Source organism: Epinephelus fuscoguttatus, linkage group LG10 (genome assembly GCF_011397635.1).
Source record: "Epinephelus fuscoguttatus linkage group LG10, E.fuscoguttatus.final_Chr_v1".
Classification (NCBI taxonomy): Eukaryota; Metazoa; Chordata; class Actinopteri; order Perciformes; family Serranidae; genus Epinephelus; species Epinephelus fuscoguttatus.
In genome coordinates this window covers 6,665,380-6,690,881 of record NC_064761.1, presented here as the reverse complement: position 1 = coordinate 6,690,881, position 25,502 = coordinate 6,665,380, and the positions used below count along the sequence as shown (strand labels likewise).

General features: G+C 40.5%; 1 protein-coding gene across 5 annotated transcripts in view; it reads right to left on the bottom strand.

The window, feature by feature from the left end:
• The window catches only part of mast2 (microtubule associated serine/threonine kinase 2), a 221,507-nt gene that overhangs the window by 111,049 nt on the left and 84,956 nt on the right, over positions 1 to 25,502 (bottom strand). Inside the window, exon 1 of one of the 5 annotated variants that reach the window (XM_049586947.1) lies at positions 10,605 to 12,540. The exons of the other annotated variants lie outside the window; for them this stretch is intronic. Within the exon in view, the coding sequence (XP_049442904.1) occupies positions 10,605 to 10,643 (39 nt within the window). The 5' untranslated portion in view covers positions 10,644 to 12,540. Of the gene's footprint in view, positions 1 to 10,604; positions 12,541 to 25,502 lie in introns of those variants that run through there. 5 annotated transcript variants of the gene reach the window in all.

The window sequence follows — 25,502 nt, the reverse complement described above, 5'->3', positions numbered from 1 at the left end:
ACAAGGTGCATTTCAGGTAGAAACATCCAGCTTCAAAGCCTAAAATTCTGTTGTATGCTTGGCTAACAGTGAATCTAAGGGTTTCCACTTTGTAGAAACCTGATAAAACATTCAGCAGTTTAATTCAGTTCATAGTCTGAGTCAGTTTGGGACAAATCAACTACTACAGCGTTCCTATTTTGTTCCCAGCGGCAATGCCAAAATCTTTGTTTGCTACACTCAGATTTGTACCTCTTAGTGGCTTATTGTCCACAGTACTTAGAACCATCCACTCTACCAAAACCTAAACCTATATTATCCAGGAGTTTGTCTTACTCTGGAACATTTAAGGGAATTTTTGCCTCACATCAGTTAGACGTTGGAACCGGCAGCTACTTCCACTTCAACTTTTTGCTTGTTTAGTCTGGCCAACATTTGAAACCCCAAAGATTCAGTTTAAAACACGGAACAGATTCATAACTGCACAAATGCAGCTAGAAACACTAAATATTTGCTATATTTGTGTGATGAACACATATCCATTGTTAAAATTGGTGTACTGTTAAACAGCGCATTTAGACCAGCCTCATGCACTGAGAGAGCAGAAAGGAGAGCGAGCTGTGAGACAGTTAGTAATGGACTTCACATCATAAAATTCACAACAACACATATTTGGACTTTAGGACCATTTCACAGGTAGGCAGTCACCACTTTTTTTCTCTTTTCTCTTGTTTACCATGCTGGTAAATCTGAATAAATTATTTTTTGGTGCTAATGCTATGAGTAAAATGAACCGAATGATTTATTTGTGGAGGATCTAATCGAACTTAAGATGTGCAGCATCTCCATCTTGACCAAAGTTTAAACATGTCTGTGCGATCAAAGCCACTTAGAACTAGCCCTAGCGGTTAGCCGACAACCTGATGGGCTTTAAAACTTTTCATTTATCCAAAAGACTTCTTTAAAAAAGGTACTGCTTTGGAGCATCAATAGCAAGCAGTTCCAACGTCTAATTGAGACCTGTGTTGATTTGTTAAAACGTGTAGCCACACCCAACTAAAGGGACTCCGCGTTTAAGTGGGGCTTGGTTTTTAATAACTTAACTTTAACAGTATGCTGCTTTTCTGCTAGCTTCACACTACAATATTCAAAACATTAAAGAAATAGCAGTAAAATAAATGGTCATGTTAGCTGCCACAGTTTCTTTGCATCTCTCTTTCTTTTTACAAGGGAGACTTTTAACTGAGAGTGACTAAAGGGTTTTTTTTTTTTTAAGTCTGTGTGCGTGACTGTGGTTTTCTTCCTCTGAGCCTCTGTCAATGTTTACCCTACAGAAGCTTTCACTCTGGACCCTGTGTTCTGGATCGCTGGCTGATTAACGAGCAGTAAAGACAGAAAAGACTCCCACTCACTCTTTAATTCACTCCGCTTTTTACAGCAGTTTTATTTGGAGCAACTTCTCACTTTTAAATTATTCATATGCCAAGTTTATTGTCAGATTTTTGTCTCTAGTCATGCAGAAGTTTTGGTTTTATTTTGTCCAAGTTTTGAGATTTCTATCTCCACTTTTTCAATGTAGTTAAGGGGGAAATAGGAACATCTCTTTTCAGAAACATGTCCCTTTTACTCTGGATAATGTGACACACTGTCAACATTTTTTTTTTTTTTTTTATCAGAGCTACTTTTGCAGAGGATGTAGTCCCTAAGGAATAAGGAAATCGGGAAACCTGCTTGTATTTCATTTCCATGAAATTTGAGAGAGCAGACACGGAGTGCAGAGTACACCAGTGAAGAATCATCTCTTAATTCATGTGACAGCAATTTGGGATGGAAGCAGACGCCACCTGATAGGAGCCGATCACATGCGTATTGGTACCCAGACAGGCTGATGTCAGCACAGAGCCTCGATAAAGATTCTGGATTTAATACACAGTCAGGAACAGACAGGCTTTTGTTTCTGGAAAAGAAAACTGTCGGCTGCTGTTGGAGCTGTGAATGGCAGCACTAATCCTGCTTCTCACAATCCAGCAGGACACATGATCACACACACACGGACCCATTCAGTACACATGCCTGAGCTAAGGGACGCACACACATATTTGACAAGAGACTCAATCATTACCATTAAAGGCTACTTCATGTACTGTATTATTTCATTTCATCATATATTTTGTTATATTAGGGAAGGCACTGGATTGGTACCATCTGGTTAGAGTGCAGGAGCGATACAGGGAGGTGTTACCATCGTGCTCAAGGACACCTTAGCACAAATAACAGCAAGGGGGCCAGGACACAGGCCTTCCAGCTGTGGGACAACTTTCTTTGACAACACGCAATCTGGAAATGCGCCTACAGGAAAATAAATTGCCAAAAATATGCGAAGGTGGGATTCCAAAAGTACTTTAACAGATGGAGAAACAAAATGTACAGAAAAACGACTATGTAACAAGTATGTAACAACACTTAGACATGTCATTCAATTATTATGATTCATCTGAGTTTCTAGAAACCACTGACTGAAAGTAATATGTCATCTGTAAAATAATCTTTAAATGTGTGAGACTGCTGGTAAACAAAAGCTACAGTATCAGTTTTATTTAGTGTCGGTATAATCATATGAGATCAGTACTGATGCCATGATTTTAAATAGTTAAGTCAAAGGAATACAGAATTTAGTGTCCTACTGTAAAAAATTAACCTCCTTTGTGTAAAAGGTTTGAAAATTTATGAAATTTCTGATATCTTGTGTGATTCTGATAAGAAAATATTGTGAAAAAATTAACACTAAGAATCCATCCAAATAGTCAAACCTTTTACATTTCAGTGGTGCCAAAGAAATATTGAGATCTGATAGTCAGCAGTGTGTTAAACACAGTGTGAACATGGCTGGGCAACTATTATTTGTCTTAAAATCAGTATATCAAAATGTGTCATTTTCACTGTATGATAGTTTGCTGTGGTCAGCAGTCTGTCATGAGGTATATGACACCTTTAAGCTTGTAATATTGCTTAATTACACTTTTGCATGTGAATGACTGGCATACTGCATATCCTGTCTTCATTAACAGCCTTGTGCAAGTCCCCAGGAGTAAACACCATGCATCCACAAGATGCAATTAGCACATGGCCAGCAGGGGCAGTGTGTTAGGGTGTGAAGTAAAAGTATGTGAACAGCCTCATTTGAATCACAGCAGCTTGTCTGTGTGTATGCCATAAAAAACAAATACATCACACCTTATGGGCACATCTTCACTCTGTAGTTAAACCTAAATGATAAGCAGTTAATCCTCACCCATTAAGGACAACCACAGTACCCTCTGAGGCATTACAAACCCAGCCAGCACCATTGGTGCAGACACTTAGGCCCTCTGTACTAATGACTCCTGTCTTAAACAAAGCTGGTTTATTGTTTTGCCCTTTGTGTTTCTCAGTCATTTGTATTTCTCTAAGAACAGCCTGAAGCCATTAATCTGTCCCTTAATCCTTCCTCCCTTCATATTCCCCTCTTTACTCCCACATCCTGTAATGGAAACAACAGAGAGCTACAAATAGAAAGCAGTAACCCCCTCCACTCCATTGGAGTGACCTAGAAGCTAAGCACTGTGGCTATCAGTTTGACATCTCACCCTAACCATATTTTCTCTTAACCATCTCTCACAGCAGAGGTCAAGTGGTGGCGTCCTGCTCTCTGTTTGGTCTCTAAACACCACTCTGCCCTACAATCTCCATCCTCCTCAGTCCATCAGAGAAGCCTGATAGAGTCCTGATGGAGTAGTGACCTCTGACCTCGGGCTATATGCTATCTGACCAGAGGGGCAATTAGAGGAAGCATGACCTAACAGGCCTTCAAGGACACAAAGAACAGAAGATGCTCACACATTTTCAGTGATGAAGGGCTACATGTTATGTTACAGTGAGCATGGGTTGGTTGGTTTCCATGTCATGTTAAAGAGCAGTTATTAGGATGGTTATGTTTAGGCATGTCCCGGCCGCCGATATTAGCAAAAAACATGCATCGGCATCGGATTGGACTGCGTGGAAAAATGCCGATCCAAGAACTCTGATCCAGGTTTTCTGGCCAGCCCAGCACTCCGCGATTCAAGCAGTCTATTCCAGTGATCCGCTCCAGCACTTACTATCAATCCACCAGGCCAGCATGCAGATGGCAGACACACATGAAGGGTAGGAGGAGTAGCGGTCAGCTTAGTTAACTATTTGTTTTGTGCTCTGGTTTTTTGAGAGTGATATTTTTATTTGGTTTACACTTACTTTTTAAGTAAAGAGCACTGATGGCATTGTTTTGGGCACAATTAGTGAAATTGGAGCCATGGATGGACTATTGCTTGTTTAAACAGTTGTACAATATTGTGTGCCTGTGCACCAGGCTGGCACTGACACTACTAAAATAACTGAAAAGGAAAGGCTGCATTGTTTGTTAAATGTCAACAATGTCTTGTGGTGTTAATCTATTTTTTTTATTTATTAGGGGGCCAAAGCACAAGTGTGTGGAGTCTTGCTGCTATTTTAATTTCAATGTTAGACATTTTAAAGATTTCTTGTGTTGATTTATTTTCTATTTATTAAGGGGCCAAAGCAGCCAAAGCAAACCAGCTATATTTTTTATTTAATGTTAATGTTCAAGTTTAAAGTTTTTTTATTTAACCCTGTTAACAATAAACAGGTCAGTTTCTCATACCAACTGTTGTGGATCATTCTAACTAACCTGATTAAGTAGTTGTTTCTTGTTAGAGTAATATCGCTTGATCAAACCTCTTCTAACATGACTGACAACAAAATAAGTGAATATGTATTATACGCGCTTGGATAGGATCAGTATCGGTATCAGCCAAAACTCAAGGCTGTAATATTGGTATCGGATCGGAAGTGAAAAAGCTGGATCGGGACATCTCTAGTTATGTTGATCCATCCATCAGACGCTGCTATCGATGCTGTTCTAAATCAGTATGCCTTCTCAATATTGTTATTATCATAGCTTGTTTTACTTCGCTCTGCCCAGCAAAAACAGGTCTGTTGACATGGCTCTGCATCAGTGTGGACTTCTGACTCTGGATTCAGGTGGATGCGTTTGTTTCTAGGGATTGATAAGGGAATATCAAATCCCCTTCCCCCACAAAAACTGGTTCGAGTGGATGCAATGTCAGACGGAAGACGTAAACAGTGTAACAAGCTGACCATTATGTCTGATATCATAGGCAATTTATGTATTTGGGATATAGAGCCAGGATTGGACATTATGGTGCCCTCTGCGAAACTGTGTGTGTCGTTCTTAGTCTGACATTTAAAAATCTGATTAATAGATACTGTAATAGATTATTAGAACAGTCACCAATTGCAGGCCCTAATGAGATACAGACAAGCTTCAAAGCATCACCTTGGAGAAGACCAAACCTATTTTATTTGATAAATTACTTCTTCTACTGCAGAAATTGTCTATGATATATTTTCTGTTGATCAACAAATGTACTGATCCAGCAAATGTTCCAGCTATTATCTCAACAGCCAGTGGATAGATTGCCTTAAAATTTGTTACAGATATTTGTAAACCCCAGAAGCTGAATCGTACCACTGTTGGTGACCTCCTCTAACATTTCTTCTCACGCCATCATCAGGCTGAAATGTCTGTTCCATCAACACTTTGATGCATGATAATTTATCTTATAAGGTAATGGCCTAATCTGCATGAAAGCTGCTTCACACATTTATGGACTCTAGAGGATATTTTGTGGACCGCCTGACCTTTGGGCCATAATTTCCACTTGAAAGGCTGAAATACAGCAATCTAAAAGGCCATGGTATTTCCTAATCACATTCCTGTTCCCCAGAGGAGGAAGCCTTTTGATTTCAATAACCCATTACGTTTCCTCTGGCACTGCCCGTGAGACAAACTTTTACATTTCATCTCCACTACTGGGAAGGTTTTAAGAATAGATGAATTATGAGTGTGTAGTTGGTTCAATTCAACACTGTAGCCTCTAGGGGCCGAGGTTTCAGACTGTTGGACATGTCTTAAATCCGTCCAGCCGACTGTACTGGTAGCCAACTGTGGGAAACCAGCCACAAAAAGGGATTTACAGAAACAAAACGTGCCAGAGGACAGCCCTCCCAACAAACACACCGGGTCCAGACAGAGCTGCTGTGTGGAGGCAAACAAATGTGCATTTGTCAGTCAATGTTTTAGTTTGTCTGTTTGGCAATATTTTCACAAAAAGGGATAATCTCCCCATAAAAACACACATTTACAAAGTGAAATATTTTCATTTCCTAATAAAAAGTTTGGCAGTTATGTAGTTAATTTGGGATGTGCTTTAAGTTTAGATTGCAGCCTAGGACCTTTGAACCTTTCCCACATAAACTATAAAAGCCCTGTATTTTTGTAAGCATACATGCATGGAAAGACATCCTTTAAGAAATCACTGTATAACAATAGGCTGCTTTGCCATCTGCCCTATGTCAATAAATTTGTCTCGAGTGTCACGCAGAAATATAATTCTATATAGCTTTTTAATGCAGTGAAACACACTGGATAATGCAACCACACATGCATATGCATACTCATAAAACAAAGTAAGGATGCAAGCAATGCAAATTTAAAATGAGATCAAAGTGGATGGTCAGAGATGAGTATATAATAATAGAGCAATAGTTTATTATCGCCCACTGCTGGCCCAACACCACATGAATACAGATATAGTGCAAACCTCCTCAGTCTAAGACATAACAACGTAGAGCGCAGGTCAACAGTCCAATAAACCTGAGAGGGAGTCAAGACCAAGGCCAGCAAAAGCAGTCTTACTCTAAGGCTTTAACCAGCACGACTTTTTAAATCAGTTATTTCAGTGTAAAATATGATATCTTAAAAGTCACTGCAGTGGATTTAATATTAAAATACACTGTTTATAAATAATGACGGAACATAAATGAAAAAGCTGGATGAAGAGAGTTTGTGTATTTTGTGAAAATATAGTATCACGCAACTCTCACATTGTGAAACCTGTATCTGGAAGTTAAAGCCTGACATAGAACAGGTGCAGTGAAGTCCTACAATCTCAGCAAATCCAGGTCATCTCTTCCTGCATGGTGTCCTCATTCAAGGCCTACTTCCTCTCTGCACAAAGCTATTTTAAATACTGCAAATACTGGATATAGAACACAGTGCTTCAGTGGATCCTTGTATTATTTCTCCTGGCAGCTTTAGAGTGTGAGGGAGGGGAGGTTATCTGAGGCTGAACACTAAAAACTGACTCAAACATACGAAACTCTCCCCACCCTCTCTCAAGGGGTGGGTGAGGTGGTGCGGAGGGGGGAGACTGGTGCTTGCTGACTCAACATTGCTGGAGCCTCTCCATCTACAGCCCTGAAGCACTAAGAGCACAAAAATAGGATGAAAACATCTAAAAAATGCAAGAATGAAGAAAAGATATATATTTAAATGTGCTACTAATGTTTTCCTCACATTCACAATACCAATTTAAATTATTTCAAAGTTTTTACATGTTTTAGATCATCCAGGGTTCAACGCTAAGGTTTTTTTTTCACTTGCCCGGTCAGGCAAGTTGGTCAGAGATCTACTTGCCCAAAGTCAGTTTTTACTTGCCCTATAAAAATTGTTTAATTTAAGCGGCTATCAATTAACAAAGACTGCAGTTATTTTTATGTTATATAATCTTTATTCACACTGTATTTATTAATTAAAACAACATATGTCATGTATTGTAGCTTAATTTCTACACAAAAATGAGTGTCAGGGCTTAAAGTGAAAAATTTGTCAATCATTCTCCATCTATAATTTTGCGCCCTATTTGAGCCATGCCCACCTCTATTTATTTTTCACCCCTCTCTCCAGTTCTGCTGTATTAACACCGGGTTTAATATATTTTGCTTCCATCTCTCTGCCCTGCTCTACTCTACTTCAACGCTACTTAGCTCTCTCTCTACTCTACCAGTAGACTACCACATCTACCTGTTGCACAAAATGCACACAGCAGTGTTTCCCCTAGGATGGAGTTGTAGCAGCGGAGGTGAAGCACACGCATGAAAAATAATTTTCACATGCGTGAAACTTTTTTGTATGCTTGCAAAGCACAGCCTGCTGGGATGTTTCTGTGTATCTACTGGCACCAGAAGGGCTCTTTGGGACTGAGTACACACAGTACATGTGTGCACAGTAATGAGCAGGTGAAATGTCTGTCTAGCTTACATATGAGGTGTCTCCAGATTTAGGAACATACAATTTTATTGAATATAATAAAGTAACAAGTAACTTGACATGCTGCTGTTTTGTGCTATAACCTATTTAAGTGTTGGAAGTTGTTATTTACGTGACAACGCCTGAACGCAACACAAGCTCAGCACGAGTGCCATGCTGAGCTGCTGTGCGAGCAACGTGTTTGTCTGTGCGTAACAGCAGTCTGTTGATGGTTATTTATACAGTGTCCATAACAATAACTTTGTCAGCTGACAAACTGGGCTCGGGGTCAGGTACGGTCAGGAAAATATGTCCCGAGCTGCTCTAGCGTGCTCACCTGTGTGTGTGGCGGAACTCCGCCATGTGCGATACAGAGAGCAGAAGAGAATTGTTAACGCGTGACCATGTAGAGACAAAAATGACACGATGACATAACACCATAAATAGTATATTGTTATCTTATTATATGAAGCGTCCGTTGCGCAAAATAATATCAATGGGGGCTGTGGGCAGGACATTGTTACACAACGTGTACCTGTGACTTCAGGCAGAGAGAGCGCTGCATCAGAGCAGAAGGAGCACGTTTTATAATACATTTATTTTATCAATTAGTTATTAACTTTTACTGTTTTTAGCAACTTGCCCGATCGGGCAAGTGAGTTGTTAGTTTACATGCCCGACCTTGAGTTTTACTTACCCCGGGCAATCAGGCAATCCTTATTGTTGAGCCCTGTCATCTACTTCAAATAACATTTTTATTTGTATTATGTCTGCTGACCATTTGACACAGTGTTTTAGTTTTTTTTTTGTTTGTTTTTTTTGTTTTTTTTAATCCCATACCCTCCAGGAAGCCATGGGTTTCTATAACATTTAGAGTAAAAGTCAACATGCAAAGGCTTGAAACTTGCTTTAAGATACTGTAACTGATTAATACCAGGTAATATCATGTTCGCTAGATACTGATGGTTAGGTTGCCTTGTTGTACATACGGCTTCGTAAGGTGTTGGCCGCTATGGCTCAGGAGGTAAAGCAGGTCGTGATCGATCAGCGGGTCAATTCCCAGCTCTGCATGTCTAAGTATCTCCTTGGGCAAGGTAGTGAACCCCCAAATTGCTCCCAATGGCTGTTTCATCAGTGTGCCAGTGTGTTCAAGCTGAGTAGCAGGGGGCAGTTCAGCCTTGGCCACCAGTGTGTGAATGTGACATGTAGTTAAAAGCATTTTGAGTGGTCCGAAGACTAACAGGGAACTACATAAGTGCATGTCCCTTTACCATAATAACAAACCTTATGGTGTAACAAGTAAAATTGAACAAGCACATTTATGTCATTATATGTCTTTTTTCTGCTAGTGTACTAATTTCCCTAATCGATAAATCACATGAAATGGTTAAAAAAGGCCCCTCAAAAGTTTCTAATGCCCAAGGCCCCATCTCTTTATTGGTTGTTTTGTCTTACTTACTGTCCAAAAGCCAAAGATAGTTGGTTTCTTCACTTTTTTTTTTGTTTGGAATTTTTACTTAATAAATGACTTGATCAACTTGGATTTTAATCCATGTTTTAAATATGTGTGGTGATGTGTTAGAGCTAAAACAAAGCATTAAGATCCTCTTAACATTGATTTCCATGGGGCGTCGGTGGCTTTGTGGTAGAACAGGTGCCCCATGTACAAGGCTGTTGCCGCAGCGGCCCGCGTTCGAATCCAGCCTGTGGCCCTTTGCTGCATGTCATCCCCCCTTCTCTCTCTTCCCCTTTCACGCTTACCTGTCCTGTCCATTAAAGGCAACATGCCCAAAAAAATATAAAAAAAAAAGCCCATTGATTTCCATACCACACCAATAGGCAACCATTATCTTGCTCAAAGGTGGGAAAAATCTATTCATCTAAAATGTTTAACACTAATAAAGACAAAGAGGTAAAAGATGTTGATACTTTGTTATGTTCCTTTTAATGTATTTCTAAAGTTGTAAAGGTCTGTTCTGATACACGATGGCTTGTTGTTGCTCACTGGGCTTGGCGTCATTTACCGATTACCATGAGAGGGAGAAACTGGATAGGTCTGATGAGATGCTGAGAGAGAGAGAGTGTGTGTGTGTGTGTGTGTGTGTGTGTGTGTGTGTGTGTGTGTGTGCGTATGTGTTAAGAGTGCTGGTATGCTTTCTCTACTCATAGCAGCTGGAAATGTGATAGTATGTGACTGTTCGGAGTGTGCTTCTGAACAATGAAGCTGTGTCAAAAAATCTCATGTGTATAGAAATCTTAGCGGGAAAAAATGCCAAATGTGTTTTCCTGCTCACATTCTTTCCTTTAACCCTTTATACAATCATTTATGTCATGTCAAATTCTAAATGTGTGACCTTTGACCCCTGTGAATAACAAAAGAATCCTAAGCTCTAGTCTTGAGCAACAAACTGGTTCTTACCTGGAGTCCCCTGCGCCTCAAAATACTCGAGTCATCCATGATTCTGTGAGCTCGGGTATCTTTTCCTTTTTGGTTTTCTTTTTACAAAGCTACAAAGATCAGGCACTTTCTAGGAAGTACGTCCACAAGGAGGAAGTTACATTACAACTTCCTCCTTTCTTTGTCCATAAACTGTCAACAAAAGGCCATGTCATCAAAAAACAGAGTGAGTTGCCAAGAAAGTTATCCTATATTTATGAGACTGTCCTCTTTTCTAAACAGTCCTCTCTGCTCATTTTCCAGATCTCTAAAAAACTCTACAAGCCTTGTTTTTTCTTAGAAGCTTCTTCAAATGATTCTCCAGTTGAGCAGACCTGATGTGGTTCTTTGCAGAGCATTCCTGTATACACGTCAAAAGAGAATTTGTGTCAAAATGAATGAGTGTTTCTAATTAAAGAGGAACAAAAATGTGAAACCCAAGGCTTCCGAGATATTCCACTTGGCCATCTTTAAATTGTTCCAACAAATGTTCGAAAGGACGAACAAGAAAACAGCAGAGAGTAAAATAAAAAGCAGGGGAAAGTGTTGCAGTCTTCTTCGTTGTGGTTCTGGATCAGAGCATCACTGCTCTGTTTTCTCTTCCTTTATCCCTTTTGTTTATTCCAGCTGGTTGTAGAGGGAGGAAGGTGCGGTCTGGATGTAAGCGGCCAAGGATCGTCCTCTCCTCTGTTTCGTCGTCAGAGCACGTGTTGTTCCTGAGCTCAGCCTCCGTAGGTTGCTCTTCCATTCATCCGTTCAGCGCTAGACACACCCCTCTGCCTCGCTCTCATACAGATGTAGGGAGCTGACACTCTAGTGCTCGGCTTCTTCTGTTTTCTAACCTCTTGTTCTCTTGTCCTCTCCTTTTTCATCCACCTCCCACCCTTAAGGCACTAGTCCAGAGGAGACTCCACTGCCTCCATTATTCATGGGAAACTCGCAATAGAAATTAATGATGACAATGGGGCCTCAGGGGATATATGGAGGCAGGGAGAGGAGGACAGAAGGGAGGCAAAACATAAATGGGAAGGCACCAGCTTGCAGCCCTCTGGCTTAGCTGAGCTGTCCCAAAAAACGAGGTCCCAAAAAACACTTCAAAACCACTCGCAGCGAGCTGGCTTTTAAGAGTTTCTTTCAACAAGGGTGTCAGTCAGAAGTGTGTGGATTTATGAGTGAGTCCACAGAGTTTATAAAAAAAAGGCTTGCTTTCTCTCAATCACTTTTTTCTCTATGGGACAAGAGAAACGAGAGAAAAGAGAATCCAAGAAAAAAAAAAACAATAACACACACTGCCCACGCTTAAAGCTGCTGGACTCGCCTGGCGACAGAGAGAGCAGACAGAAAACAAGAGGTTGTTTGTTTGCTAGCAGCGGTCCACTGAGCGAGGAGGCACCTTGCATCCATCTCCATGCCAACCGGCCGGGCCAGATTCCATCTGGTTAACGCCGGCAGGAGCTTAGGGACTCCCACACATACAACTGTCGCCTCCACATGCAAGCCTGTCACACACACTAGTCATCTCTTCATCTCCTCCGTCCCCTTCTGCGTCCTCTCCTGCATCTCTCAGTCTTTAGTGTTGTTCCAATAGGCTGCAGGAAGGAGGAGATCCGGAGTGGAGGAACAAGGGAGGAAGGACCAGTGGAGATATTGTTTTCCTCTCTCTGAGAGAAGTGCAGATGTGGCCTTCGAGCAGATCCTTTCCGTCCTTTTCCTGCTCTTTAAATCTGTCCGTCTCTTCTGTTGTTGCTTTCTTTGCTCTCTCTGATGTGTCAGTATGCTCACATGCTGTGACTCCTCCCCCGTTCTTTCATCAAACTCACTCTCTCGCTCTCTCTCTCTCTTGCTTTCTCTGTGGAGGCGTTAGCAGGAGACAGAGACTTTGCTCACAATGAATGGAGGGACGACGGGCGCTCCGCCTCTCCCTCCCTCGCTCCTCTGCACTGTGTGTCCGCTGCCACAGCCTCGCTCGTTCTAATCAAAACAAGAGGGTGTGTTCACACCACACACACACACATAGACACACACACACATACAGCAATCTGTGGTTCATGTTTTATTATTGTGTATGGATGAATTAATCATGAGCCCACTGATCAGAGGCTTTGGATGATTACTTATTCAAGAAAATAAATTCAAACATAGGCAGGTCTCACCAGCTCCATCTTTTCAAATGTGACATCATGCAAATATCACACCTAAATGTGATAGCTGGGCGATTAATGTGCTGCTCTAACAGCCTGCACTCGTCTTGAACCTGCTGCAGGGATTTGCTCCTATTCAGACACAAGAACATTAGTGAGGTCGACCACTGATGTTGAATGAGCAGCTCTGGCTCAAAGCCAGTGCTCCAGTTCATCCTAAAGGTGTTAGATGAAGCTGAGGTCAGGGTTCTTTGCAGGCCAGACACACATGGAGAAAATATTTTTCTATGGAACTGGTTTTACACACAAGGGCATAGCCATGTTTAAACAGGAAAGGGACAAACACAAACTGTTGACATAAAGATGGAAGAACACTATAGTCTAAATAATAACTGTATGCTGCAGCATTAAGTTTCTTCACTAGAAGTAAGAAGCCCAAACCAAGAAAAACAGAACCAGACCAAAAATACATTGTGCTATTCATTCATTTATTTATATCTGGAGGAACTCTACAGCACTTTGGTCAACCAAGGTTGTTGTAAATGTGCTATATAAATAAATTTGACTTGACTTGACTTGAAGGATTTGGATAGCAGTGTTCACATACTTTTGGCCCCATGGAGCATATGTGATTTGAAGTACGTAAAACATGCAAAAAAAACCAAAAAAACAAAAACCCACTATAACAGCCTCTAAATGGCTGCTCCATAATTTGTGTTTCATTTTGAGGTTTTTACATCAGTCTGTAGCTTCCCAGTAATGTTCCTTATGTAGTCAAATCTGCAAATTCCAATGTTGGTAAAAGTATGTAGCCTATGTTTTAGTCTCAAAATGCTCCCAAGCCCTTCTAAAAACTACTTCCCATTTGACCTGGCGTAGAGTTCTGCATGATGTTGTTGCTACATTTAAAATCATGTACTGCTGTAAGCGCTATGTTAGTCCAATTTCCAAAGTCACACAATATCGCAAATTACACAGTCAAGGCAGCGGTAGACCAGCAACTCCTGTCAGGTGGCTTTTAAGAGGGTGATATAACCACTTCTGTCCCCTGTTAGAAAGGGCTCCCTGACAGCAAGGTAAATGGGTAAAAATAATCTAATAGTGAACCATTAAACTTATTGATTTATTAAGGTTGGTCTTTTCGATACATGGCTAAAATACATTTTGCTGCTGGCCATGGTCACAGCCACCAGATCCCTTTGACAACAACTGTAATCTTACCTAGCAGAACAGCAGTACATTGCTTAGCTTTTGTGTCCCAGTGCTCCTGTCTGCTTCTCCAAACTGGGAGCGCTCTGACAACTATCTACTGTAGGTAATACACTGACTAAGGATCTACAATTGTAATTATACAATACAAATGCAGTTTTACACCCCCCATACTGTTGTCAAATAGTGTTTGCGGGGGTTGAGGGAGAGGAGGGCATGAGCGCTGTAACCTACATCATCGACCTTTTGCAAACAGCTAAGTGGAAGGTTTGATTTGAAAAAAATGGCAAAGAACCCAGATGGACTCGCCCTTTAAAGGATATACACTATAACATTATAGAGTGAATAGCTTATTTTTAAACTCTGGTCTGTTGGTTGGACGAAGAAGCATTTTGGTCCCCCTTGGTTTCTTGGAAATTGTGATGGATGTTTATCATTATTTCCGGACAATTTTTACTGATATGATTAACTGAAAGTACATTATCAATAAAGAATATAATTGTTAGTTACAGAACTAACTCTAGGAAAATTCATGTTTTGAAGGATCGTTTGAAGTTGAATGTCATTAATGTTCCATCTGAGTCAAGACAGAATGACAGATAATGCATAACAGCCTATGCTGAAAACCAGGACACTATTTTTAACTGGCGAGCCTCCTCTGCAATAAACAGACGGAGAGACAGAAAAGGAAAAAAAGGAGAATAAGGATACAAAGGGAAATGGAGGCAGAGATTTCATGGTAGAGAGAGAAGAGAAGGCAGAGTGGCTGGTGTCCTCCTACGCTCCACAGAGAGCCATGTACCGATGACTCACAAAGAGATGAGAGATTCTTAATGAGGAGGGATGGATGGGTTGGATAACTACAAAAAATACCACCACTTCTCCAACAGTAACAGGAGGGAAGGAGCTGGCCTGTGCTTGTCCTCTGTATGCATATACTGGGATTGTACAGCATGGACACAACATGTTGTGTTTCTGTGTATGGATCAGTATGTTCAGAATCTGCTCCCTCTTTGTGAGGAGAAACCAGACCCTAAGTAATGTTGGTGAAACAGTGTGAGGCCCCTCCCCTCTCTGTCTGGGGGTCCTGGTACTGGTCAGAGCCTCTGTGTTAATGAGAGCAAAGGCCAGAAGGGGCCACAGAGAGGAATGTTCACACAGCCACAATGAGACTGACTGACACCAGCTTACTGATGGACTGGGTCGACTGACTGGCGCTTCACTGGCTGGTTCTGCAAACACACAGAGGCTCAGCTACGTAGCTGGTTTGTTGGCTCTGAAATCCCTCTCACATATTTGTTAAAGCTTTATTTGCTCAGTGTGTGACGACATCCTGAATACAGCTGATCACTGTAGCTTTTATCAAACAAACAGGAAGAAATAGTGCATATTTTGGGACTATTGTCAATGGCGGATCAATCCACATTTAGTGCTCCAGCGAGTAAATGTGGCAGCAGGACGGTGTTTGTGGGATTCAGCCAAAATCAACTATGGTGTGTACTCATGGTAATGAAGGAACATGTCATCCATGTGCAACAGTGTGGCTCAGTGATGTGTTTTAAATAGTTTGTGGCTAACAGTGGAGCTCTATTGCACAGAGGAAAAAGATTCATCAGGCTGTGATAGATATTTATGGTTGGTTGGGTCTTGTGGTTTAATAAAATTCATTGATCTAACCATGCAATAGCCTCTGAGAGGCTAATAAGAACAAAACCAGACTACTGTTTGAACATTAAATAATAAAAACTACAAACTAAAACTCCAGTCACTTATGCTGCACATTGCACTGAAAAAAGACATTTATTTTTTCTATTACGTTGGACCTATATGTCCTAAAGCCTGACACAAACAGCACAGGTCTTTGCTTATACGTCAGTCAGTTGGCGTGTGTGTGTGTGTGTGTGTATGTGTGTGTGTGTGTGTGTCTGTGTGTCTGTGTGTGTGTAGATGTTGGTGTTCCAAGTGTCATTTAAATCCAGGAGATGCCTATGTAAAACTATAACAGGGCATATTATATTTAATATTTATCTAATACTACTAATACTAATAATAGTAATTTATTACATTATTGGGGAAACAAGCCAAATATCTTCATGACATTGGCAAAGGTATCTGCTGTTGGCAAATGCTCTGAACAACAAGTCCCCGAGATCATCATCAATATGCAATACTATCACTCATCCTATTCTTTTAAAATGGTCTTAAAGGAATACTTCACCCACAAATCAGTTTGTAAATTAATTAGTCATGCCATGTTAACTTGAATTCATGAAGAAAGCTTTGTTTTTTCCTGCATGCCTCCACTGTAAAAGGCAAATATATTCATTAATTGATTGTTTGGGGACTGTGTTTAACTAATTTTGACTAACTGATATACAAATAGTCTTTTTGAGGGTGAAGTATTCCTTTACAAAACTGAATGGAGGAGAAAAATATTGTCAGTGAAAATGAAGAATGAACCACATTTAGCATCTGACTCATACCTCCAATGACGTGTGGGAGTAACTTTTAAAAGTGTTTATTTACAACTGATTAAGAATGCTGACTTGTATCACAGGGAAGTCAGAGTAAACAATAAAATGGTAATTTAGTGCCATTCACACATACAGCAAGGCAGACTAATAGGGCTTTCACACCAGCACATGGTAACACTGCCTCCAGTCATTTCAATGAGGGCAAATGAGGGGAAAGTGGCAGAGGAGAAGCAGTTTTCGAATACAGCAGTAGGCTTATGAAGTGGTTATTGCCCAAGTAAAAGCACAGAAATTTCACTCTGCCGCACAGAGTTCTTGCTGAAGTTCTGCCAGTGGCCCGACCAAAAAGCGGGCATCACAGAAGCAGAAAGAAGACAAAATGGAGGAGCTAATTAATTATGGCGCTAGCAATTTATAAAGATAACCATAAGAAAAATTGGGCCTAAGATAACATTGAGCTGATGAGCTTGCCAACGTAACATGTCAAATTCCTGAAAAAAGCCGTCTGAGGGCCAACGAGGACCAACAGTCCTGAACGCACTGCATAGACTAGGGTGACAGAGGCTCACTGACAGCCCGACATTGACCAACGGCCCACCTTGCATTGTGTGTCAGGGCCTTAGGAGTCTACAGCTATGTTAGCAGCTCTGGACCAACTGTAGGCACAGCTGTATTTTGAGCTAAATGGTAATATCAGCATGCAAATATGCGCACGATGACAATGCTACCATGCTGATGCTCAGCAGCTTTACCGTTGAAAATTGATAATAAGCTTTTTCCTTACATTTGGGAGCAGCAGTAAAAGTCATATATTTCAGAATTTCATTCAAGTCCATATTTTCATTTTTACCCCTTGACTAATACAAACCATGAGCCTAACCACTAGTATATATATCCACCTTGAACAAAAGGAACCACTGGATTCTGTTACTTGTCTCTTGAGCCACAGAAAGAGATACTGTGAAACACAAGATGCTCAGAAACCAGAGTCGAGACAACAGGCAGAAAGAGTGATGATGAATGAGAGAGAGTTAAGAAAGGCTGTTTTCTTCTCTGCTTCATACACAACTAATTAAACCAAAAGCCTGTTCCTGCTCTGTTTTATGTCTCTGCTGTATTGGAGGTTAATTGAAGCTGTGGCCCCGACTGTTCCTGTCAATGCAGAAGAATTGCAGAGAGCAGCATTTTCTTCCTCTTATTTCTCTAAATCTTTTCCTGAGTCCCATAAAAAGAAAAAAAAAATCTTGCTTCTTTGACCTCCCACCCTCGCTGTTTGACCAGTGAGGCACTCAGTGCTCAGATAGTGTTCTGTTTATAGCTGACAGCGTCAGGCTTGTTGAGCCCTGTCAAACCAGAGACCCAGCTACCTGACCTTCTGCATGTCTTTACAAGAGACAGACACAGTGGAGGACAGAACATTGGTCTTTAAATCTAGACATAAGATTTTCTTGCGATTTTTTGGTCTGTTGCATCTCAAAATCCTGTTACAAAGCTTCAACAACTTCCACAGTCTAGAGATTAAAAAGTCTTTCCGTAATGGTACCAATATGACATATTAAATAAAAAAGGCAAAGACACTTAAATTAAAACTCATTAGAAGACCAACTAAGATATCTCTTAGAATAGTTCATTCAATCCCTGCTCATCCCAGTTTCATGTTCCCAAACACCAAGTTTAATCAAACAAATCATGAAACTACAAAATACTTCTGTGCTGCAAGAGATACTTTGACAATCTGATTTTCAACTGGATCAGATTTCTATGACTTTTCATGATGATACCAGATTCATTCATTTAGTTTTCATTAAATCAACAAATGATGAGTCCTTATGGGCATACAAAATGGAAGCAGCTAAACTTAATTTAAATTTATTGTAGTACTGACTGAAGGCTCGTAAGGTCAATTGATTGCGAAGTGAGAGGTCAAAGGTCACAGAGGTACACACACACACACACACACACACACGCACTTACACGTACACACACACACACACACACACACACACACACACACAGAGTTTCATACACAAACAGTAATCTGAAAGTTTACATTGGACACGCTCAGTCTACCATTACGATATGGAAACAAGTGACCTCTGACTGCTGTAGAGGACCTGAAGATAGATTCTAATACCTCTGACCACAGAGTCCCAGCTCACACATACATACTGTATATTGTATACATGTATGTACTGTGAGTTTTATTACTGCACCATATGAATAAAATAAGTGATATAATGACCTTGTTTAATACTGTGATAGTAATCTCAGAGGCAATATCATAAAGATTAAAAGTTACAGTTGCAACTAACTAACTAACAACACACTATAAAACCCTGTTCTTTGGGTCTACTGATAAATATGTACCAAAAAAATCAATATTCAAATCCAGATTAAGACCAGCTTTTACAGGTTAGCATTCTATGGCTAACTAAATCCTGTCTACTGCAGCTTCGCAGTAAAAGCCTTCCACCTGCCAGGACAGGCAACTACATTATTTAATAATTCATTTTGTAAATTACATATTCATCATGCATTGTATGTGCTCTTGCGAGTATTTGTGTTCTGATTGTTTTTGTTTGAGCACTACTACTTTTAGTACTTTGCAAAAGATCTGAATTGATCAGATGATCAACAGAAATATAAGCCACCATAATTTTCCTCATTTCAGAATCTATATGTGAGAATTTGTTGCTTTTTCAAATTGTATCTAGAAATTTTAATTATTTCATGACTTTTTTCACACTACTACAATTAATGAAAAAAAAAAAAAAAATTCTGCAGATTAATTAAAAATGGGAATAATTTGTCATCATGTGCCCAGCCGCCCTACAGTGTAAACCTGAGGTGCTACATGAATAAATTTTATTGTCATTAAATTGTTGTAAAATGATTAAATAATGAATTCAAAATACGTAATACATTGTGCAGCTGCAGTCAGTTTCATTATATTTTTTGGTGATGCAGACAATTTCTTCTATGGATGTCTATGGACATAGATTTAACAAATGGCCCTTCATTTTGCTGCCCAGCTCTTTGTCCACAGAGACTTGTATACACCTCCTTTTATTTACAGTTTGGTTGCTTAATTAAAAACTTTTGACCAGGACCCAAACCACAGATGTGCACACAAACTTACATCCACTAACACGTCTGTGATACAGTCACAGCCAAGTCACACATGCAAATGAAAATACATGAATAGGAAGTTATTTGCAGACACGGACGCACACAAACACACACACACAGGCTGTTGTGCCAAACAAGGACGTCATCTACATTGTGTAATAAAGGAGCAGAGATAAAGAGCTCCTATTTGTGTGACTTCATTCATCAGCTTGATGAGCTGGTCTACTGTTAGTCTGACTGTCCTGAGCCAGCTGGCCGCCTGTCTGGACAACAGCCCGGCTGATACCTCTGCTCGGAGCATGAGTGTTCAGATATACTGAACCTGAGCAAACAATGGGGGTAAATGAGGTTTGGGGTGATAACAGCAGTGCTGAGGAGAGGTAGCAAGCCATACTAAACAATGCAAAGTCTGTCCGCTGCAAAGATTGACAAGTAAAGGAAAGTTTGTGAGTAAGGCAAGACAAAGGCAATTAAAGAAAGCTTGAGAGGAAGACAGCTAACAGAACTGAGCAACAATCCAGCCTGAAAATAAAAACATGAGGCCTGTGTATTGAGATGACAGCTGAGTGTGTGTGTTTCTGCATTATGCTGACAGTTTGCATGCTGCTCTGTCTACGCATTGTGCTGACGGTGTGTTTGAATGTGTGTGTCAGCCTCCTCAGACAGGACAGCAGGAGAGCTTGGCCTGAATAAATTAAACACGGTGTTTGTTACAGACTGACGGAGCTCAAATGGGAGTACTGCATTAGTGAAGTCCATCCACGTTAGGAGACTAGAGGTTGAAATCTTTAAGAGAAAGTTAAATCAACGCGAAGAGCTTTGACCTTACATAATCACAAGTCCTGGAAAATACATCCTAGTTCCACTGCTTTCTCTTAGCAAGACACTTCTTTATCATGGAGGCAGGCAGTAACGGCTGTTCTGCTCGGCTTAATGAGGCTGGATATGTACAGCAAAAGAGGAAAATTTTGAATTGTTTGTGTCAGAGGCCAAGTGTCATGGGAACGGAATATAATCTAGAACACTTTATACCAAAAGGTTTCACCTCAGCCACATGTTGAAATCTAACCTCAATCCACCAGACAGCCCTTGAGTGACTGCTGATGTGGTTTAAGGCGCAAAAGAAAACTTTGTACTATATATTATAGACACTTTTTGATCGCTTCTGTACAATTTCAGATATTTAGATAACTCCTGTTAAGGGCAGCCAATAGCTTTCAGTCCATCCTTCAAATGAAGTAATTTGGCAAGCCAGCCGGCCAACATATCCACTCAGACAGAATCTTACTTACAACATTAGCTAGCAAGCAAGCAAAGGTTTAGCAGCTAGTTGTAACTTAGTTATGCTGCATGGATCTGGTGTTGGTTGCTTCATAACATTAGCTGATAAAGTAATTTGCACAAGGGAAGCAGCTAACCAAATACCTGCCAAATCAGCCCTTAAATCTGGATAAATCAAATTACGGCAATCATACAGGACAATATTTTGCTATGTTAGCTAGCTAGCTAGTCATCCATGCTAGCAAGCAAGCTAACATTAGCCAGCTAAAACCACAACACCACAACATTTTTGACATGTCAGTGTTTGCCCTAACATTAGGATTTTTTTGCATCAGGAATACAGAAGTTATTATTTGGGGTACAGAATTTCATTAATTTACTGTTCATCAGACCACAAATGGGACAAGAATTAGCTAGCTACCAATGGCGCAGCCTGTGAACCTTCTGCCCCACTTCCCGCCACTAGGACACTACTTTCCTGGGAGGACAGCTGTCAGCAGCTTTGACTTAAGTTAATGCAGCAACTGCAATTAGGCAGTGCAAACGCCAGCCCCAAAGTTTACAGTGGGCTGGAGGCCAGCGGCAGTATTGAGTATAACAGCAGCAACAAAAAGTTTGCTGATCTGGCAGAGACTCGTGGTGGTTAAGAGGGCAGTCTGGGAACACCCTGTGCTTGGTCTTGCTCTGGCTGACTTCCAGTTGCTAGAGGGTGCTTAAGGTCCGTCGCTGTAAAATGTAGGTTATAGCATGGAAAGACGGAATGAGTGGACTCTGTGTTGTGTCGAGTGCTGGTTGTTTGCAGACCCATAAACGTATTTTTGGACACTTTTAGCTCTGTAACAGAGCAAAAGAGAGGCAAGGCACTCAGGAACATGCAAAAACTTTACATCCCTAGGGTTTTCCTGGAAAACTTATTCCAAGTCCTTTACATAGAAGTCCACAGGGTGCTTGAGGCAACCAAGACAGTCAGGGAAGGTCTCAGTTTTTCAGTTACGTTACAACCCCTTTACCAACTGGTAATAAAAAATGACTTATACACGTAAAAAGTTTAATACTGAAGATTTAAGCAGAAGAAAAGGTACATTCAGACTGAGCATTTGTTATCATGGTTCCCAAACTCTGAAATAACCTCCCCATTGAAATTAACCTTGCAACTTTTGTGACTCCTCATAAACTTAGATTTCTGAATTTAGTGTAATGTCTGAGCTCAGTTTCTTTGATTTTATCAGTTAAAGACACGGTTATTAACTGCTCAACTGTTTTTGTCCAGCTTTGTTTTTCCTATCATAGAACCTCTGATACAAGTAATGATGACATTTCTGCGTACTGCCAACAGGATGCTGCACAGTGCAAGAAAAACATACTTCAGTCCAATTTTTCCACATTATAAATGTGCAAAATATAAAAGTGTCAAAATACGGTCAATTTTCTAGTCTTTTGCTTTCCTCCTCAAAGACATTTAATCACAGATCTACCCACTCACTCTGCTGCTAAAAGCCATGTAAAGAGGCCAGTGCTCCCATTTTTAGTAGTGGGGAGATCGAGCCATCACATTCTGTGATGAAGCTCAGACCAGATCAAAGCTTAAGAGAAAATGAGAGGGGGAAGTGGAAAATGAGAGGAAGAGGAGAGAAGTGAGGAGGGAGGGAAGGAGGGGATGAAAAGGACGCAGTGTTGCATAAAGCCTTTTCCCCGTCAGAGGGGGGTTGATAAGAAAATGCTGAGTAAGCCGGAACAAGCTTTACACTGATGGGGGAGAGAGGGCAGCTGAAAGAGAACAAGGGAATGAGGGGGAGAGAGGGAGAAAGAGGCAAAAAGGAGACAGAGAGAGAACAAGGGTAGAGAGACAAACAGAGGACAAACTGTGAAGACAGAGACTAATGCTGCGCCCCATTTTTTCCCTTCACCCTTGACTTTTCCTTACTTTTATGATTTCAGTGTCCTTACACTAAACAATTACTCAGCCCTCTCAAACTCCACATCAAAAGTTACCTACAATACTTTACACATAGTTCAAATAAAGGGCAGTAGGGATTCAATACCAAGTTACCTTTTTGGATCTGGCTTCAGGTTTATAAAATACTACATTGCTAGGCTCTGAGATTTAGGAATCTCATATTGTACCTTTAACAGTCTAACTTTTAACAGTCTTAACCTTTTTTTACTTTCTCAAGTGCATCATGCAAATTATTTAGATATCAAGCTTGTCATTTTTGCCTGGTTATAATGATAAACATCACCAGTAGCTGATTATATAAGATGTACGAATTTACATGAAAACTGTATCTTTCCTGAAGGACAAACTGTAATTTGGCTTATAGTTATCATGCTCTGCAAGCTGGTGAGCCAAAGATTACCTGTCAAAGACAGCAGCACCACACTTTCACAACACCAATTGACTGTGAGCATGTTTTTGTAGGTCAACAGCCAAACAGAGTGGTGATACTTCTCTGGAGAAACTAATTTAGCTGATACACTCAAAGTAGCCTGAATCTCGCAGTTAAAACTTATTCATATAGCCCGTCAACCCAGTCGGCAGAAAAAATGTTGGCATCGTACATTTGCATATTAATTAGCAGATAACTTGCAATATCATAGTTCAATAAGCTTAGCTTTAGGCACAAAACAAACTCTGTTATGGTTAGGAAAAAAATCATGTTTCATCTTAAACTACCTGGTAGTAGTGGAACAATCCCGGTATAAAAGCAGCAATGTCTCTGTAAAAAAACAAGCACTTTTCGTGACACTATCCTTGTTGACAGGTCACTATAAAACACCTGGATTGGAGCCTAAAATGCCAATTTAAAACACAGCAATAACTTGCTTAAATATGATCTGTTTTGTTGTTTTCTGGTCTTAAACAGCGGTCTGCAGCTTGGCAGGCATGTGGCCATGGTAACACGTGACGCCACCCAACATACGATGCCAACATTTTCCTCTGGCAACTGGGCTGCATTCGTGGGAGTCTAATGTGTCAGATATATTTAATGAACATTTTATATCTTCTGCTGCTTATCTGATTGTCAGTTTGGACATAGAATGTTAACCTACATTATTTAGGCTGACACTGCAGCATTTCATCATCTTTGCTTACATCCAGCTACATGACCATCCCAGCAAAATTTTGTCACGGACATTTCATGCTTTCATGTAAATGTTGTTGTTTTCCCCAGGAGAGATTCAGTTGAGGACATCAGTTTCTTTTACCGAAAGCTTATTCTTTGCATGCATGCAAACACATGGAAGAGATGGAGATAAAAAAAAAAAAAAACACATTCGGTATTCGGTGGAATAAGTGAAAAGCAAGGCCGAATAATAGCGACGTGTTTTGATAACGCAATCAAACAGAGTGCGGTGATGGACGGAGTAAAATGTCGGCAGTGTGGCGATATTTTACTCTGTCCGTCACCGCACTCGCATTTGCGACTAAAAATAGTTTTGTGCCAGCAAAATAAATCATTCAGCACGCTGTGTGAGTACAAATTTCAACCAGCAGCAGAAATGAAACGGAGAATCCCGCCAGTTGTGGGTTGAACGGGGGTCACAGACACAGACAGGAATGTACTCCTGTCAAATACGGCAGCGCATGATAATGGCTTACCGGCGATGGGCTCCAGGTGAATAACTTGTTGTCATGACTGCCCAAAAGTACCTGAACAGCCGAGCCGTAGCGGCACACAATATGTAGTGTATCAGAGGAGAAACGAGCCATTCACATTTCTCTCTTTGTGGCAGGTAACGGCGCACAAAACTCACCGCACTTTAGGGACTGTTCTTTACTTATGAAGGGACTGTCAGGGAAGGAGGGTGGCTGGTTGATTTTTTATTTTATTTATTTATCTTATTTTGATCCCCCCTATGTTAATCACTTATTGATGCTGTTTTTGAAGTATGAATAAGTCAATAAGTAATTTAATCCATTGAAATATCATTGATGTATTATAGAAAAGAGATTTATCTTTTTATAAATGACAAAAGGCACATCTGCCTCATTTTTGCTGTGGTATTGTGATACTACTCAGAACCATGATACTTTCACTGGTATCATACCACGGGTCCCAATTTTGGTAACACTAATCTGGAGGGGGTTCATCTGCAAAAAATAATGAAAAACTAAAAACGGCATTTGGTATTCGGTACTCCGTATTCGGCCTAGCGTTTAATATTATTCAGATTCAGCCACAAATTTTCATTTCGGTGCATCCCTAATTATGAGTCTTTTCACAACTCTACAGCAGCCCTGGAGGAGTCAAGTGGTGTCTTATCCCAGAGAGCAGTGGAGGTCTGGTCCTTCTGACCAGCATTGGAGCTCAGCTTGAATATTTTCACTGTCAGGAGGAAAAGGCCAATAGGAAAAGCAAGCTCTTGACAATACAGAGGCCCAAACACACACACACACACACACACACACACACAGGCTGAGCTTATTTAAAAGAGTTGCTGAAGGCTGTTTTATCGGCTGCTGGCCAAGTCAAATCTCTGCATGCTACTTTGAGCTGATCTGTATCTCATAAATGCAAGTTGGATTTACTGTTTAACTAGCGGGTGGAAAAGTTCACACTGGTGATGTGTAAAGTGTAAAATGTGTGTGTGTGTGTGTGGGGGTTCAAACTCAGTTCAAATTATTGCTGGCTCTGGTCAATACA